The sequence below is a fragment of the Petaurus breviceps genome, unplaced genomic scaffold, assembly GCF_028583685.1.
Source record: "Petaurus breviceps papuanus isolate PSGF00001 unplaced genomic scaffold, PetGlider_PUasm1.0 577, whole genome shotgun sequence".
NCBI lineage: Eukaryota > Metazoa > Chordata > Mammalia > Diprotodontia > Petauridae > Petaurus > Petaurus breviceps.
In genome coordinates, this window is record NW_027186389.1 from 220904 (window position 1) to 238707 (window position 17804).

General features: G+C 42.4%; 1 protein-coding gene across 1 annotated transcript in view; it reads right to left on the reverse strand.

The window, feature by feature from the left end:
- Positions 1-7140: 7140 nt before the first annotated feature.
- Positions 7141-17804, reverse strand: part of LOC138173394 (zinc finger protein 14 homolog) — a 15405-nt gene continuing 4741 nt past the window's right edge. The window contains exons 7-11 of the mRNA XM_069103446.1: positions 16505-16584; positions 14930-15056; positions 14118-14213; positions 10475-10565; positions 7141-9993 (exon numbers count right to left, since the gene is read on the reverse strand). Of these exons, the coding sequence (XP_068959547.1) occupies positions 8727-9993; positions 10475-10565; positions 14118-14213; positions 14930-15056; positions 16505-16584 (1661 nt within the window). The 3' untranslated portion in view covers positions 7141-8726. The remainder of the gene's footprint in view (positions 9994-10474; positions 10566-14117; positions 14214-14929; positions 15057-16504; positions 16585-17804) is intronic.

Here is a 17804-nt window from a genome sequence, read left to right on the forward strand (position 1 = left end):
GTCTAGATATGATATTACAAGAAATTATTAAGGAAAATTGCCCTGAAGTATTAGAACAAGAGGGGAAAATAAAAATAGGAAAAAATTCATTGATTATCACATGAGAGATCCCAAGATGAAAACTTATAGGAGTATTATAGCCAAATTTTGAAACTCCCAAGTTAAAGAGAAAATATCACAAGCAGCAAGGAAAAAAAATTAAATACTGTGGAGTTATAGTCAGGATAACACAAAATCTAACAACATCTACATTAAAAGACTGAAGGGCTTAGAAGTCTACATTCTGAAAAGCAAAGAAGCTGGGCTTGCAACCAAAAATAATTTACCCAGCAAAGCTGAGTATAATCCTAATGGTAACCAAAGAAAATGAAAAAGGAATGGGTCAAAGACCAACTCACATGAACAATCAATAATTTCATTAAAAATAATAATAACAATGAAACAACATACCACAATTTATGGGATGCAGTCAGAGAAGTATTTGGGAAAAATTTAGGTCTCTAAATGTTTTACATCAATAATAGAGAGAGCACAAGTCAATGAGCGAGCATGAAAATAAAAACCTAGAATAACATCAAATTAAAACTTCCCAATTTAACACCAAAATAAATTCTGAGAAATCAAAACAGGGATTAACAAAATTGAAAGTTAAATGAAAAACTGAAAACTAATAAAAGTAGGATCTAGCTTTCTGAAGGAACATGTTAAAAAAAAAACACCAAAAAAACAGCTAGCTAATTCAATTTTTTTTTAAAGAAAACAAATGACCAGTATTAAAAATGAAAAACAAATTTAAAACCAATGGAGAGGAAATAAATTATTAGGAGATATTTTGCCCAACTGTATGCCAATAAATCTGAAAATATTAATGAAGTGAATCAATATTTAAAAGAATATAAATTGCCCAGATTAATTGTAGAGAAACTAGAATGCTTAAATAACCCTACCTTTGAAAAAGAAATTGAAAAAGCCATAGATATTTTCCCTAAAAAGAGAAACCCAAAGTTAGATGGATTTATATATAAATTCTACCAAGCATTCAAAGAACAATTAATTCCAGTATTACAAAACTGCTTGAAAAAAGTTGGGCAAAGGAGGCCTAACAGATTCTTTCTGTGACACAAATATAGTACTAAGAAAATGTAAAAAAGAGAAAGAAAATTATAGACAAATCTACTTAATGAATATTCATTCAAATTTTTTAAAATAAAATGCTTCTGAGGAGATTAAAACCGTGTATCACAAAGACCATAAACTCTGAACCAGCAATGCAGGGCTGTTTCAGTATTATGATACCTATAAGCACAATTGGCCATATCAATAATAAAAACTACAAAAGTCATGATTGTTTCAATAAATGCAGAAAAAGCTTTTGACAAATTGCCACACCCATTCCTATTTAAAAACACTAGAAATCATAGGAATAAAAGGAGCTTTAAAAAGAAAACCAAAACAATAAGTCATATCTATCCCAAACCAAAAGCAAGCATTATCTCTAATGGGAATAAGCCTTGCTCGTAAGTAAGGGGTGGAGCAAGGCTATCCATTATCACCATTACCCTTCAGTATCATACCACAAATGCTAGTGACAGAAATAAGACAAGAAAGTAAATACGCATAGGCAAAGAGGAAATAAAGCTATCACTTTTCCCAGATGATAGGATGATTTATTTAAAGAATCCTAGTCAACTAAAAATCTAATCAAAATAATTAACAACTTTAGCAAACTTGCAGGATATAAAATAAACCCACAGAAATGATCCTAGTTTCTGTATATTACCGTGTTTCCCCGATAATAAGACACTGTCTTATTATTTTTTTGGACAGAAAAACACCAGAGGGCTTATTTTAATGAACATTGACAGCAATTTTAATAAACAGGTAAATGTGAACCAAAAAATGTACCTTTATTCAATAAGCAAATCACTGGGGAAGAACAGGATGACACGCTCACTGCTGCAGCTCTGATTGGATGCAGCTCGGAGCGCAGCGTGCGTTTCACCCCGGAGGGGGGGGGTGGATGGTGCATACAGAGGGTACCGTAATGTAGCGTGTAGCACAGGGGATCACCTTCACTACAGTAGCAATCTCGATAGGGCTTATTTTCGAGGAATCTTACACAGTAAGGGGAGGGCTTATTTTCGGGATAGGTCTTATTATCGGGGAAACACGGTACCAACAAAACCCCAGCTGGAAGAGAGAAATTTCATTTAAAATAACTATAGACATAAAACACTTGGGAGTCTACCTGCTAAGACGCACATAAGAACTTAATGAACATAATTACAAAACCCTCTTGCACAAACAAAGATTCAAATAATTGTAGAACTATTAGGTGCTCATGAATGTGCTGAACCAATGTAATAAAAATGATACTGCCAGAAATCAAGCTACCACAGAATTACTTTGTAGAGTTAGAATGATGAAAAAAAAATTCTTCTGAAGGAACAAAATAGCAAAAATATGAAGGGAATCAATAAAAAAAAAGGGGAAGTAAAGGGGCATAACAATGTCAGATCTTAAACTATACTACAAAGCTACAATCTCTGAAAAAATGTGATACTGTATAAGTAATAGAGACTGATCAGTGAAGAGATTAAGTATGTGGTATACAGAAGCAAAGTAGTAAGCTAGTGTTTGCAGAGCTCTTTGATTAAAAATATATGTGTATATCTGTCTATCTATCTGTCCACTAGGAAAACAGGAAAGAATTGTGCCCCCAAACTAGTTATAGAGTAACATCTCACATGATATATAATGATAACTTCCAAATGGGCACATGATTTAGATATTAAAGGTGATACCATAAGCAAGTTAGTGAAGAATGGAAGAAACTGCCCATCAGATTTATGGATAGAGGAAGGGTTCATGACCAAAAGAGACAGAGAAATTGATAAGAAGTAATTACAAAAAATTAAAATATTTTTGCACAAACAAAAGCAATGTAGCTAAAGTAGAAGAAAAACCAGAAACTCGGGGAAAAAATCTCGGCAGCAAACAAATGAAAATAACCTTATTTCCAAAATATATAGGGACAGAGTCAAGTTTATAAGAATAAGAATAAGTTAATAATGGTGAAAGGATATGAACAGGCAGTTTTCAGAGGAAGAAATAAAAGCAGTCAAGTAGTTTATAAAAAATGAACTAAGCCACTAAGAATCCGAAATGCAAATTAAAACAACTCCTAGGTACTGCCTTACACCCATCAGAATGTCTTAAGATGACAAAAATGGAAAATGAAAAGTGATGGAGGGAATGCTTAAAGTTCACTGCTGCTGAAGCTGTGAATGAAGACTGTGAATTCAGGAAAGCCGTTTGGAGCCAGACCTAAAAAGCTATCAAATACCCTTTGACTCAGCGATACTGCTACTAAGTCTGTGCACCAAAGAGGTCAAAGAGAGAAAGGGCCCATTTGTACAAAAACATTTATAGCCGCTATATTTGTGATGGCAAAGAATAGGGAACTGCAGGGATGTCTATCAATTGTAGAATGACTGAACAAGTTACAGTGCATGGCTGTGATAGAACACTGTTGTGGTATGAGCAAGGATGCTTTCAGAAAGACTATATGAACTGACACAAAGTGAAGAAAACATAGGAATGAGTCTGCATGGAAACAGCAATATTATAAAACTGATCACTTTTGACAGACTTGGGAACTCCAGTCTTGATGACTACCCAGCACAGTTTCAAGAAACTCCTTAAGAAACATGCTATCCACATCCAGATACAGAATTAATAGACTCACAGGGCAGACTGAAACTTTTTTTCCTCTTTTTTTTTTTTAAATGTGCAACATGGCTAATATGGATGTTTTGCTTGACTATACATATTTATGCTTTCTCACTGGGTGGAGGAGGGGGCATGCAGAGGCAAAGAATTTGGAAGTAGAAAAAAAAGATGAATGTCTGTGCTTTAAATAAGTAAATAAAAACAGAAGGAAAAGGACGGAATAGCTTAGGGTTCAATTGCTGAGAAAACTGACAATCTTAGTCTGAAAGAAACATTTAGCCCTGAGATTCTTCCACCTTTTTTTGTCCTGGACAGTCTTTGGCAAGGCCATGAAGCCAGAAGCATTGTTTTAAAATTTATTTGAATTTTATTTTTTCAGCTAGAGGTTAGTAAATATAGGGATATAATTTTTTTTAATCCAACTTCCTGGACCCCTTGAATTCTATTCATGAACCTCCTAGGGTCTGTAAAACTCAGGTTAATAAGACCTGATTTAAACCAGCAGTTCACATTATATGTCACAATAAACTAGAAATGGATAAACTGGTCATTTTCAGAAACTAGGAGATGTAGCAATGTAGAAGAATCTGGAAATGGGCCTATCAACGTGAATGGGGAATTCTCTGAAAGGAGCTTGGGTCCACAAGCCTTGCCAAATCCACAGATCTGAGATGCATTCAGGGAATCTCTTTATGCAATATTTGAAAAGCTGCCCCCAGATAAAATCAGAACTTTTCCATGCAATATCTCATGAGGATAATACCTAATGTTTAAATGGAATTTTTAGCAAATTTCCTCCACTAAAAACCACAGCTAGACATTGTGCATTAACAAAGACTGAAATGGTACTCTTACTATAGCTATGTGAACTGTGAGTATCTCAGTTTCCACTACCTGACCACATTCTCTGTCCCTCCAGGTTCTCTAGCACCCTTAAGGGAGTTGTGAGTTGTCTAGGCCCTCTGCCATTGACTCCAGCTTACCTGGATGGTGTTCCTTCAATTCTAGAGGGGACTCCCCTCCACTTCCATTTCCACCTAACTATTTAACAGGAATATTCACTTCAAAGATATAACAAATATACATACTCCCTAATATGGGGAATATAATCCCTGCCACTTCCCCACCCCGACCATGTCACATTTTGGGGAAAGGGAATTAGGTTCATGGCTAAACTCTTAGCACAGGCCCCAATTCTAAGTGCAAAGTGCCAGTGGTCTTCAATCCCAGGCAATCTGTCTTCTTCAGGCTTCCCTGACCGGCTCCAAGGCTCTCATGGTTCAGTTCTGGATTCAGTGGTAATTCCACCCTCTTCCCCCACACCTCCCCGCCCACCCAGGCCTAAAGCAGACGTGGACAAGCAAAACAGAAAAGACAAATTAAGCCCATTCCTCAAGGCTCCAAGGAAGCCCTTCCCCACCACATTTAGTTCATGGTGCCTATGGGGACATGAGAATCATCTCTATCAATGGTAAAGGAGCAAGACAGTCCCAGTGTGGCAGTTTTACAGACTCAGTCTGTTCTGGCCAATTGAAGGCAATAAAAGGACTCCCCTCCACCTTGTTAAAGGAGCTCACGATGTCTTTTTCTAGAAGTGGGATGCCGCCATGTTAGGTACTCTGTTATACCATACTGTCCCAGAAGGTTGAGATCTAAACATCAGACATTTTATAGGATACTCAATGGGAATTATAAAATGAATTCAGCTCAATCTGCACCGTCTGAACAATTCACTCTTAAAAGTTAATCTGAGGTCTGTTAACTGAATTTCAATAGAATTGGCTTCCATTTTGACATTCTTATTATATCCTCAGAAATGTTTGTGATACCAAAATCCCAGTACAAGGAAACACAAAGTTCACAAGATAGTAAAGCAAGCTGCTTCTATTTATAGGAGATACAAAATAAGGGGCAGGCAGGGAGAATGATGGAATTAGGCCCACTGTTCCAACCCAAGAGGAATAGGGAACGTTTCTGGGGCCCCAAAAGGAGTAAAACTCTCCCAAACCAGTAAAGTCTAGTGAGGTTTTTGAGAGTACTTACCTGAGTCTAGCAGGACCAGGCAATGAGGGAAAGGACCAAGAAACCTTTAACTTGAGATTGGTACTGATTCATGCTAGTGTGAGGAGGGAAAGGAAAGCTAATTAACAGTCAAACTCCATGGGGAGACAGAACGGGATTGGAATCTTTATGTTATTTAGCAGGTCCAGCAGACTTCTGTATTCCCTATAACAATCCTTTATCTTTCAGTTTTATAAATTTTCAAATGTTAGAAAAGGTCTACAGGTTGAATCAGATGGCCAAAGGGGTCCATGACACAAAAAATTAAGAAGTCCAGGGCTGGTCTCATGTCATTTGGTAAAACAGGGCTGGGCTTGGGTTCACCCACCTACCGTTGATCATTGCCTCCTCCTTCACCCTTAAAGAGGTCCCTTCTGGGCTGGACTGAGGACCTAAGATCCCTCACCTCTCAAACCAAAAAGCCTGCCTCCAAGCCTGGACACCTTCATCTTCAGATGGTTCAGATAGATCTGTCACTAGTACTCAAGAAGAAAATGTGGCAGACAAAATCACCAGACTCAGGCTCAGCTAGCTCCATACACATGTTTTAGCTGCCATCTCTGTCTCTGGGTGGGGAAGTCACTGGCCAGTCTCTACCCCTATAGGGAGGCATGAAATTCTTCCCATGACTCACAGGTAGGGAGAGAAGAGAGGCTGTGAGTAGGGCAAAGGAGGACTCTTGGAAGATTATCAGCTTCCTACAGGGATCTGGGAAAAACACTCAAGCTGAGACTTAGACCTCTTCTAAGACTGAGGGACTACACTTTCTCCAACCTCTTCTTCCCATACTTGTCTAGTAACAGGATCTGCCTGCTTCTTTTACATGAGCATTTCCTGTAGCCTGATTTTAGCCTCAAACATAGAGGTCAGGAGTTAAAAACATTAGGGCACAGAGCTAAATCTCAGCCTCAATATTAGAAGTCTCAACACAGTCAGAATTGTGTGATCTTATACAATCCCACACATACTGACAAAAAGCCCAATTAATTCCAGAGACAAAGATTTGACGATTCAAAAACAAGAAATATTTGAGAAAGTTTACCAAAGATTACTGCTTTCTGAGTATTAGAGACAACTAGATAGATGGATGGAGAGGAGGAAGGGGGAAGAGAGAGGGAGAGAGATGGCTGTGAAGATGAGAAGGAAGGAAATAGTAATAGTTTTAGTAATTGAAACTCCAGATATCTCATTAAACATGTGTAATAAAATTAAGTTAAATATGGTAATGTTGCAAAATTCCTGGCTGTTATCACAGGACAGAAAGCAGTCATCCCAAGTAGATCAATTCTTCTTGTGTCTAAAACTTTAATCAACTGTACACAAAACAGAAAGGTATGACTGCTGCCTCATGTTTTAGCATATTTATTTAGAGAGATTTCCCTGGTGTGTATTTTAGAATTCAGAGTCAAGTTTTCTGATCCAGCTCAGTCTTTCCATATTCATTGCATTAATGGGGTCTCTGGCCCAAAATGGGAAGTAAGCATTGACCAACAGTTCAAGGTCCTACTACATTATTGCCGGCATATTTTGCAGTATGAAATGTTCTGATTTTCATGACGTCCTGTGTATGGGCAGAAAGCTTTCTTCTATCCCAAGTTTTCTATCTAGTATGGATTCTCTGAAGTTTAGAATTCTGTGTTCCCTGATGGAGGAGTCTTTTTTTTTTTAAAGCAATCGGGGTTAAGTAACTTGCTCAAGGTTACACGGCCAGTTATTTCTGGGTGTGGTGTTGAGTATCTGAGCCCGGATTTGATCCAGGTCATCCTGACACTGGAGCCGGTGCTCTTACTCACTGAGCCACCTGGCCTCCCCTAAGCAATTGGGGTTTACTTGCTCAAGGTTACACGGCCAGGCACCTCTGGGTGGGTGCTAAGTGTCTATGCCCGGGACTCGATCTCCAGGTCATCCCAACACTGGGGCTGGTGCTCTTACTCACTGTGCTACCTGGCCGCCCGTGGAGGAGCAGTCTTTATGAGTTATGCTGACAAGATTCACGAACCAGTTGGCACAGAACAAAGTATTTTTCCCAGGAGTATGTAAGCTTCTTGAGGGCAGGGCAATTTTGTCTTTATACCCCATTACTGGATACAGTGCTTGACACACACTGTTGTTTCAATTATATCCAACTCTTCATGACCCCATTTGGAATTTTCTAAGCACAGATACTGGAGTGGTTTGCCATTTTCTTCTCCAGCTCATTTTATAGAGGAGGAAACTGAGGCAAACAGGGTTAAGCAACTTGCCCAGAGGCACACAGTTAGGAAGTGTCTGAGGCCAGATTTGAACTCAGGAAAATGAGTCTTCCTGACTTAAGGCCCAATGCTCTCCACTGTGCCACGTGACACACAAGATACTCAACAGGTATTTATTGAGTTCAGCTCAAATGCTTTAGCAAAAGGCCTACTGTTAATTATTCATAAGGTTTCTTTTCAACACGAATTTCCTAATGCAGAATAGAAGTTCTTCACTTTGGCAGACGGCCTTCCTAAATTCTAAACACTCATACAAGTTCGCCTGGTTTGAGTTCTTGGCATCTTAGACCACAGAGACAGAGGAAATTGTTTTTTCTCCTTCACAAAATTGCTATTTTGGATAGGTTTGAGAGATCACAGTGATCAGAAAAAAAAAGTCTAGCACTCAGTTTTAAAGTCATGTGACCCAGAAGTCATTCCTAAGCTTTCTATATGAAATGAATTCTCTGATGTTAAATCAGGGATCATCTCTGGCTGAAAACCTTCCAAAATTCATGACATGCATAAGATCTCTCTTCAGTATGAATTCTCTGTTCAGTAAGTGTGTTACTGAAATAAGATGCCTTCACACATTCATGACATTTGTAACCTTTCTCTTCAGTGTGCATTTTCTGGTGCTGAGTAAGCACTGGCTTGGCGTAAAGGGCCTTCTCATATTCATTAATTACATTTATAAGGTTTCTATTCAGTATGAATTCTCTGATGTTTAATAAGAGTTGTCTTCTTGTGGAAAGCCTTCCCACATTCATTACATTTATAGCTTTCTCTAGTGTGAATTTTGACATGTTCCTTCAGCACTTGTCTCCAACAAAAGGCCTTTCCACATTCATGACATTCATAAGGTTTCTCTCCAGTATGAATTCTTATATGTTGATTGAGATATGAACTAAATGGGAAAGCTTTCCCACATTCATTACATTTATATGGTTTCTTTCCAGTATGAACTCTCCTATGTTGAGTAAGATATGATTTATGTGCAAAGCTTTTCCCACATTCAAGACATTCATATGGTTTCTCTCCAGTATGAATTTTCTGATGTTGAGTAAGAACTTGTTTATAGTTAAAGGTCTTGCTACATTCACTACATTCAAAAGGTTTCTCACCAGTATGAATTCTCTGATGTAGAATAAGTGTTGTCTTTCTTTGGAAGGTCTTTCTACATTCATCACATTCATAAGGTTTCTCTCCAGTGTGGATTTTCATATGACGAGTAAGGACTCCTTTCCTTTGGAAGGCCTTCCCACATTCACTACATTCATAAGATTTCTCTCCAGTATGACTTATCTGATGTTGCCTAAGGGCTGGCTTTCTATGGAAGGCCTTCCTACATTCACCACATTCATAAAGTTTCTCTCCGGTATGAATTTTTGTATGTTGAGTAAGGGATTGTTTCCTATGGAAGGCCTTCCCACATTCACTACATTCATAAGATTTTTCTCCAGTATGACTTATCTGATGTTGCCTAAGGGCTGTCTTCCTGTGGAAGGCCTTCCCACATTCACCACATTCATAAAGTTTCTCTCCAGTATGAATTTTCACATGTTGAATAAGGGATTGTTTTCTATGGAAGGCCTTCCCACATTCACTACATTCATAAGATTTTTCTCCAGTATGAATTATCTGATGTTGGCTAAGGGCGGGCTTTCTATGGAAGGCCTTCCCACATTCGTACCATTCATTAGGTTTCTCTCCAGTATGACTTATCTGATGTTGGCTAAGGTCTGTCTTCCTGTAGAAGGCTTTCCCACATTCATAACATTCATAAGGTTTCTCCCCCAAAAGTATTTTCACATGTGGAGTGAGAGCTGCTTTACAGAAGTTCTTCCCACCTACATCATGTCCACAGGATTTCTCTCCAAAACAAATTTTCTGATTCTCTGTTGTCTCTGTGCTTGTCTTGAAGCCCTTCCCACAATCAGGATATTTAGTTTTCTCCCCAGTACAAATCCTGTGAGGAGAAGAAAGGGATGGGTGGTAACTGTCAACCTCACTATATTCATTATATTAATAAACTTCCTCTCTAGTACAAATTTGCTGATAAGTTCTCACCAAGTTATATAATCTGAATGATTCTTTCCAAGCTCTATTATTATAATTTGTGGATGGGCTACATTTAAGGGCTTTCCTATATTCATGACATTCATCTGATTTCTCTACAGGGTACATTCCATGATATTTAAGAAGGTCAAATCAAGAACTGAAGAATTTCCCACATCCATTGTTAGAAAATAATTTGGGTCGATTTCCATTAGATTTATTTTGGTCTTAACATAGACAACGTCTCTCTGTCACGTTTGTGGAGACTTTTTCCTATAGACTCTCCTAAAGCAGAGAAAAGATTAGACCTGGATTCAAGCTTTTTCCATATTTACTACACTCATGGCTTCTCAATTGACTGGAAGTTTCCCTTTGTGTGAGATTGCTCTTACCAAGAATATTCCTCCTCATTGCTCTGTTGTCTGCCCAAACGGACATCACATTCCCAGGTTTTTCTCAAGCTGGAGACCTGCAGATGGCACCCTGAAAGATTTGAGAAAATGTCTCTAGAAAAATGCCTTCCTTTACAAAAGATCCCTTGTTATTGTTATTTTCAGATAGTTTCCCTCTCTGAAAATAAAATTTTAATACCTATATGCCCCCTGTATCCACCTACTTTTTACTTATACCCAGCTTGTGTCTCCTTCATGAATATCATCATCAAAATGTAAATAATACTAGAATCACTTGCTTGGGGAGTCCTTTCACATTCATTTTCACAATAGCCTAGAGAGAAAGGAAAGTAAGTTTTCACATTTGCCACATGAGGCTCAACGATTTTTAGTATATCACTAATTAGTAATAGAAACAAACTCAAGCCAGGGTGACCTCATTTCCATTTTAGGAATGGAAGATGAAATTTAGGAAAAGAAGATGAAATTCCATGAAACAAATGGAAAAGACATATTCTTGAGGACAAAATATCAACCTCACAAGTACAGGATGATGGTACAGAAGCATCATTCTGTAAAATATCTGGCAGTCTCAGGGGACTACTCACTCAGGATGAGACAGTAATGAATTCAATCTTGGGCTGCAATAAGAGAGGCATGCCTGCCCTAATCAGGGTATAGGTGGAAGAAGGCATTCACTTCTGGGAATGGAAATTTAAGAAGTATGTGGATCAGCTAGGAAAATAGGAAAGCTTTCTGGCATTAAAGGGGTCCAATGTAAAGATGTTAAGAACTTTAAAGTACCATGATTCTGCTGTCTGGCCAGGAAACAGTCTGACTCCCTTAGCCACAGATAATGGATATAATTATTACCCATCTGGAGAGTGAACTTCATTCAACCTAGTATAACTGCAGGCACAAGCTCTGTCTTTTTTGTGCATCCTACAGTTGGTAAAGGCCACAGAGTTGCTGATTGCTAATCTGCACCAACGATGTAACCTTATTCTAGGAGCACATGGGAACTAATCAGCCTCTCTTAGGGCCTCATTGTCGATGACCACCTAATTCCACATGCATTGTCTGCAGCAAGGCCTTGTGAATTGGGGTCCAGACTCTTGTAAGCTCAATGACCTAGTGAGCAGAGAAAGGGACTTAGAGTCTGGAAGATCTGAGTTCAAATCCAGCTTCAAACACTTACTATAAATGTGAACTGTAGAAAGTCACTTAACTTTTGCCTCAGTTTTCTCAACTGTACAATGTGGCTAAAAAATAACACCTCTCTCATAGGGTTGTTTTGAAGATCAAATGATATATCTGTTAGGTCCTTACTTAGCATAGTGCCTGACATATAATAGGTACTGAAATGGTTCAAATCCAGGCTTATGCACTCACTAGGTTTGTGAGCTGGAGCAAGTCATGTAACTTTCTGCCTGACTCAAATTTCCTAATCTGCAAGATGGGGATAGAGCAGACAGACAGAAAAGTAGACAGAGCACTGGGACTGGAGTCAGGAAGACTCATCTTACTGGGTTCAATTACAGCCCAGACACTTATTAACTGTGAGACTCTGGGCAAATCACTTAACCCCATTTGCCTCAGTTTCCTCATCTGTAAAAAATGAGCTTGAGAAGGAAATGATAAACAATTCCGGTATCTTTGCCAAGAAAACCCCCAAATGGGATCGCAAATAGTTGGACATGATTAGAAAATAACTGAGCAGCAAAAAAATATGGGGATAATATCAGCTTCCACCTCCCAGCATTGCTATAAGAATACAATGAGACAGTATTTGTAAAGTACTTGGTAAGCCATAAAATGCTATTATTATTCTCAAATGTCCTCATTTTCTAGGAAAATTGTAGGAAGAGGAGAAGATAAACATAAGGAACGGGAAGGAAGATAGGATCCCGATGGGGAAAAGACTAAGGAGGAAATCAACAATGACCAAGGACTGACAGAGGTAGTCTGTCCTTGCTTCACGCAGGAACACTCAGTCAGTGCAGTCTTTCTTTCCTACCCCGTTCTCTTCAGTCCAGAAGCATTTACTGTCTCTACCATAGAAAGACAGACAGGACTTCCTTGTCAGTTACAATTTCCATTCTCTGTGCCTCACTCTTTCAACTTGATAATAATTCCCTGGAAGGTTGTGAACACATCTGTTTTCCCCATCATTAAGGGCCTATGGCAATTCTCTGTGGGCAGTGGGATAATCCATAAAAGCTTGCCAAAAAATGGCAGACTGAAAGGTCTCTAGCAAGCCTACCTTCTCACTAATGATGTTCCATGACAGTGGATTGGGGCCTTCAAATGGCACAGTCAAATGCAGGGAGGGGAATTTTTTCTGTAAAAAGTCATTTGCATTTTTCTGTACTCGTTATAAAGATAAAGGAAATCTTGTGAAAAGAAAACAAATTGTAGAATTAGATAAAATAAACATCTAAATGGGAAAATACAGAGATGGGTAAGACTATCCAGGAAGATGGGGAAAAGAATACAAGGAAGTCAGTGGCTGGAGATTGCCATAGCTACAGGCTGCTGAGAAGCTAATTTCTCCTCATGTGAGGAGAAATGTCCTACAATGAAAGCTAGCCCAAAGGGGAAAGAGTTGCCTTGCAAGGTGGGTGAGCCTCCCCTCTAGGGAGAGGTAGCTCAGAGAAGTGAGAATAAGACCAAGAAAAGCTCCTTAGGGTCTAACCACCATTAGGGGATATAAAACCAAACAAAAAATCTTTTCCATAAATAAATAGGGCAATAATTTTAAAAGAAGGAATGCAGATAAGCAGGGATGAAAGGAGTAGGTGGTCATGCCCACGTGCTACATTATAAGACAGTAGCTAAAACTTGTGGATACAGGTTAAAAAAAAAAAAAACAGAGGGAGAAGAGCAGACTAGACTAGGACTCAAATGATTGGAAAAACAGACAAACTCAGAAAGAAACCTTTAGACTCAGGATTCCTCACCTTTCTGTGTGTCTGGGACCCCTCTGGTAGTAACCCAAAGCATGGGTTTTTTTAAAATGATTATTATTACTCATAGATGAATGAAATGCTTGATTTCAGTCAGGGGTTAGTGAATATATAGCTATTTGTTGTTTATGTTCCCAAGGCCACAGACCCCCAAATTCTATCCACAGATCCCATAGGGATATCTAATCTCTGGTTAAGAAGCCTTGCTTGACATCAGCTTATCATGTGATCTATTATGACAAACGGGTCCATACTGGAAAGTGACAGGTCACAAAAGTAGAAGTGTCTGCATTGAAATGGCGAGGGTCTAAGGCCCTGGTGTCTGGAAGCCCTGAGGAGAGCATCATGTACTATACTGGAAAACAATGACCCCCCCCAGAGGAAGGGCTGAGCCGTCTGCAATGTCTCCTCTGCCTGACGATGGTGATGACGCTGACAGATATTTTAAGGGAACGCTTTGGCACTTAGAAAGCTCCTTTAAAATGTTCTGTCATTTGATCCTCATGGCTACCCTTCAGCTAAGTCACTATTCGCCAGTTGACAAGTGAGGAAACAGAATCAGTGACGTGGCCAGGCCCAGAGCCAGTAAGTAGCAGTATTCTAACTTAAGTTGTCCTGACAAGATCAGCACCAAAGGCTGAGCGGGCTGCCTGGCTGCTGGATGGTCACTCACTCACCTGGAAAGCTGGTCCCTGGGACTTTAGTCACTGGCATCCAAGGAGGGTCCCTTCTCTCCAAGTGGCAGATCACATCTGGCTTGGAAACAGCGAGTCCTGCTCACATGAAAAAGCAAAGAGGCGGGGAAAGAGCCATCTCAGCTTTCAATCTTGACTCTTCTCTTTTTAGGGATAAAGTGGTTAAGCTAAGGCAGGTTCACAGACCACAGGATAAATGGCCCCTCAAGGATGTCTTGTATTCTCTTTTTAGAATCTGTCCAAGAATGGCTATGAACCCACTGCAGTATGAGAGGGTGGGAATATTTCAGATCCTTGGGTATTAGCACTTGAAATTTGGAGGACAATCTTAGACTTCTAAGAAGAGAGACTGGGGAAGGTACAGCCTCAGGGCTGACACAATTAGATGCGTTTACAGTTTTGTAAAGCAAACATCTCCCATAAAATGTAAGCCCCCTAGAGAGAGAAATGGGCTGGTTATGTCTCTGGGTGTCCCTAGCACAGTGCCTGCTAGTAGAAGTCCCCAAAGGTCTTTCCTATAGGGACAGATAACACAAGCATCCCATCTCTTAGACAAAGAAGGATTAGCACTCTCAGATCTGTTTTCCAAACAATTACAGATTCAGGGCCCATAACAGAACTATAGCAGGTCCAGGCCTGATCCAGAAAGGCAAAGTGGGAGGGAGCAGGGCAGCGGCCTACTGGCCAAGGACTAGAGTGGAGCATGTTGGCCCTGGTCCAGGATATTTCCTAAGAGAGGGATCCAAGTTCATCCAGCAGGTAGAATCTGATGCACCCAGGGGAGCTGTTCTTACCCAGATGGACCAGATGCCCATAATTCTCCAGCATCACATCCCTGTACAACTCCTTCTCAGAAGGGTCCAAGTAGCTCCACTCCTCTGGGGTGAAGTCCACAGCCACATCCTTGAATGTCAACGATTCCTACAACAGCAAAGGAGCACTGGAGGAGAGATCAGCAGGCAGAGACTTTGGAGCATTCTAGGAAAATCTCTCTGATCACCTATATGCCTGTCTGGACTCATGATCCAGGTATGGGTGAAGGAACACTGCATTTGGGGCCTGGGGTCCTGAGATCACTAACTACCTCCACCTGGCTGGCTCTGAGATTCTCCAAACCTCTCTCGGCCTCAGTTTACTCAAGAGTAAGATGAAGTTAAGGTATAGGTGAATCCTGAAGTTCCTCTTGGGTCTAAAGCTCAGATCATGTGGTCCTTACACGATTCTCAGAGTTAAATTGGGCCTTGGAGTTTACAAAACCTCATGGCAATTCTAGGATTTGTCATTTCCATTTTATGCATAAGGAAACTGAGTCAAGGAAAGCCTAAGTGTCCTGCCTCAAGGCCCTGTGGACAAAGAAGCAGCAGAACTCAGCGTTCAGCCCATGGCTCCCCACTCCTAAGCCCTCAGCTCTTCCCCCACATCCTTTCCCCAAGGGAGAACCCCCAGGCCCTGCCTGTCACTGCCCATCGGCCAGACCATTCGCCAGCCCTAGTCACATCTCACAAAGACACACTCAACACCAAAGTCGGGCAAAGGCTGCTAACGTTTAACTTTCAATGAGGAACACTACGGCCATCGAGCTCCATGATGAATCAAATGGTGTTTCCACTGGATCACATACACAATCCTCTACAGTTTCCTCCAAATTTCAGAGCAACAGAACCCTGCTGGCTGAGGCAACACTGAAGCCACCTTGGACCCTCGCGGTCAGTCCACAAACATGGTGAATCCTTTGCCCCAACAGCTGAACCAGGCAGCAAAGCAGACTGAATTTAGGCTGAATTTTGAGGTTTCCAAAGTGCTTTTATATTGATTGTGAAGGAATGAAAAATCATTTAGTAAGCACGATATGTCAAGTGAGCAGCTGTGGGGCACAGTGGAGTGTGCCACAGAGGCCTGGAGTCAGGAAGACCCGAGTTCAAATTTGACCTCAGACATTTACTAGCTTTGTGACCCTGGGCAAGTCACTTAACCTCTGTTTGCCTAATCCCCTGGAAAAGGAAATGGCAAATCACTTCAGTATCTTTGCCCTGCCACCTTTAGACCCTAATGGTCTTTTCCTTCAGTGTGGCTGTTCACACTACCTGGGTGACCCTGGCAAGTCACCTGGCACTTTCCTGCGTCCCCTTCAACTGGGACATCCCAGTGGCAGACTTCTTCTGGGGCTTGGCCTGGGACGCGACTTGGAAGGAGGCACCCCTCAGCTAGGACTAGGGCCCTCAGTTTCCTCTTCTGTCAAATGGAGCCTTCTGTGGCTCTTTCCTGCTCAAGCTTAGGCTTCTGGGATGGAGCCCATTGCTTAGATTATAAGGTAAAGGACAGAACTGTGTCCATTCTCTGAGGACAAAGAAGGGAAAACTCCTACTCACCTGGAGGGGCCCAAAGGTCAGGGGCACGGGAGCCATTCTTGCCTGGGCACAGGAGGAGGATGGGAGCCGGGGATGCAGAGCTGGGGAGAGAAAAGGGGCTCTGAGGGGGCAGGTCCTGCGCCCACCTCTAGCTCCCCGCAGACTCAGGCCAGGCTCGGTGGGGCCTCAGGGGCCGGACAGGCCAGCCCTTCTTAAAGTCTGGTGAGTCCTCTAAAGACAAGGACAGGGTTGGGGGCAGGCCGGGCGGTGAGGGTGTAGGAGGGCACAGCTGGGCCAAGGCTGGAAGGCAGGGGAGGGCCGTCGGGGGCAGAGGAGGAAGGCATTCCGGGCACAGAATGTGCAAGCGCATGGAGGATGGAGATGGGTGCCCAGCGCTTGAACAGAGGAGGAGTCTAGTCTGGCTGGGGGGGGGGGGGCAGCAGCAGCTCCAGCCCCTCCAACAGTGCCCGGCCGCTCCTCCGCATCCCCCCCTCACCCAGTGGCCCCACACCGTCCATCTCCTCCTCCTGGACCTTGCCAGTCCCCCCGCCTTGCCAAGGCCGCCCCGGCCGGGCACTGCCAGACCCCAGGGTGGCTGAGGCCCGCAGTGAGGGCTTGTGCCCCCTGGGCCGCACCCCCAGGCTGCACCGGCTCCCCGGGACACCTGCTCTGGGCATCTCCTGGTGCTCTCCCCCAGCGCTCCCCAGATTCCCTGAGCTCGGGTCGATGCTCCAGGGCAGAGGTCCCGGGAGGCGGCCCAAGGGCTGAGGCTGTCCCCATGCCCCAGGCAACACGGGCAGCAGACTGCTCCAGCCGCCACCTCCCTGCACAATCAGCCATCTCCAGCCGCAGGGCTTTTGCACAGGCTTTCCCAGACACCCAGCGTGACCCCCTTCACCTTCCTTCCAGCCTTGGTTCTAGGGCACCCCCCTCCCCAGGGACCCCTCCTGCCCCTGTGTTTTGCCCCCCAGCAATCACTCTGTGTTCTGCACTGAGATGTTTCTTTGTGGAGTCCGCCTAGGGAGGAGCCAAAGTTAGGCGCGTGGAAGAAGGAAGGGCCCCGGGAAGCTGCCTCCCAGGCCAGAGCCAGCGGGGAGCCTGGGGGAGGCGGAGGCTTAGACACCAACCAAGGAGGGGGCCAATGACTGAGCAAGAGGAGGGGGGCGGGGCTAAGGGGCGGGGCGGCATCGTGGAGGGGGCGGGGCGGAGGGGCAGAGGGTGGGGCGAAGACTGGAGAGGCGGAGCGGAGGGGAAGAGGGAAGGGGGGGCGGGGCGGAGGGGGAAGGGCAGACCTAGGAGGAAAAAGAAATGAGCAGGGGAA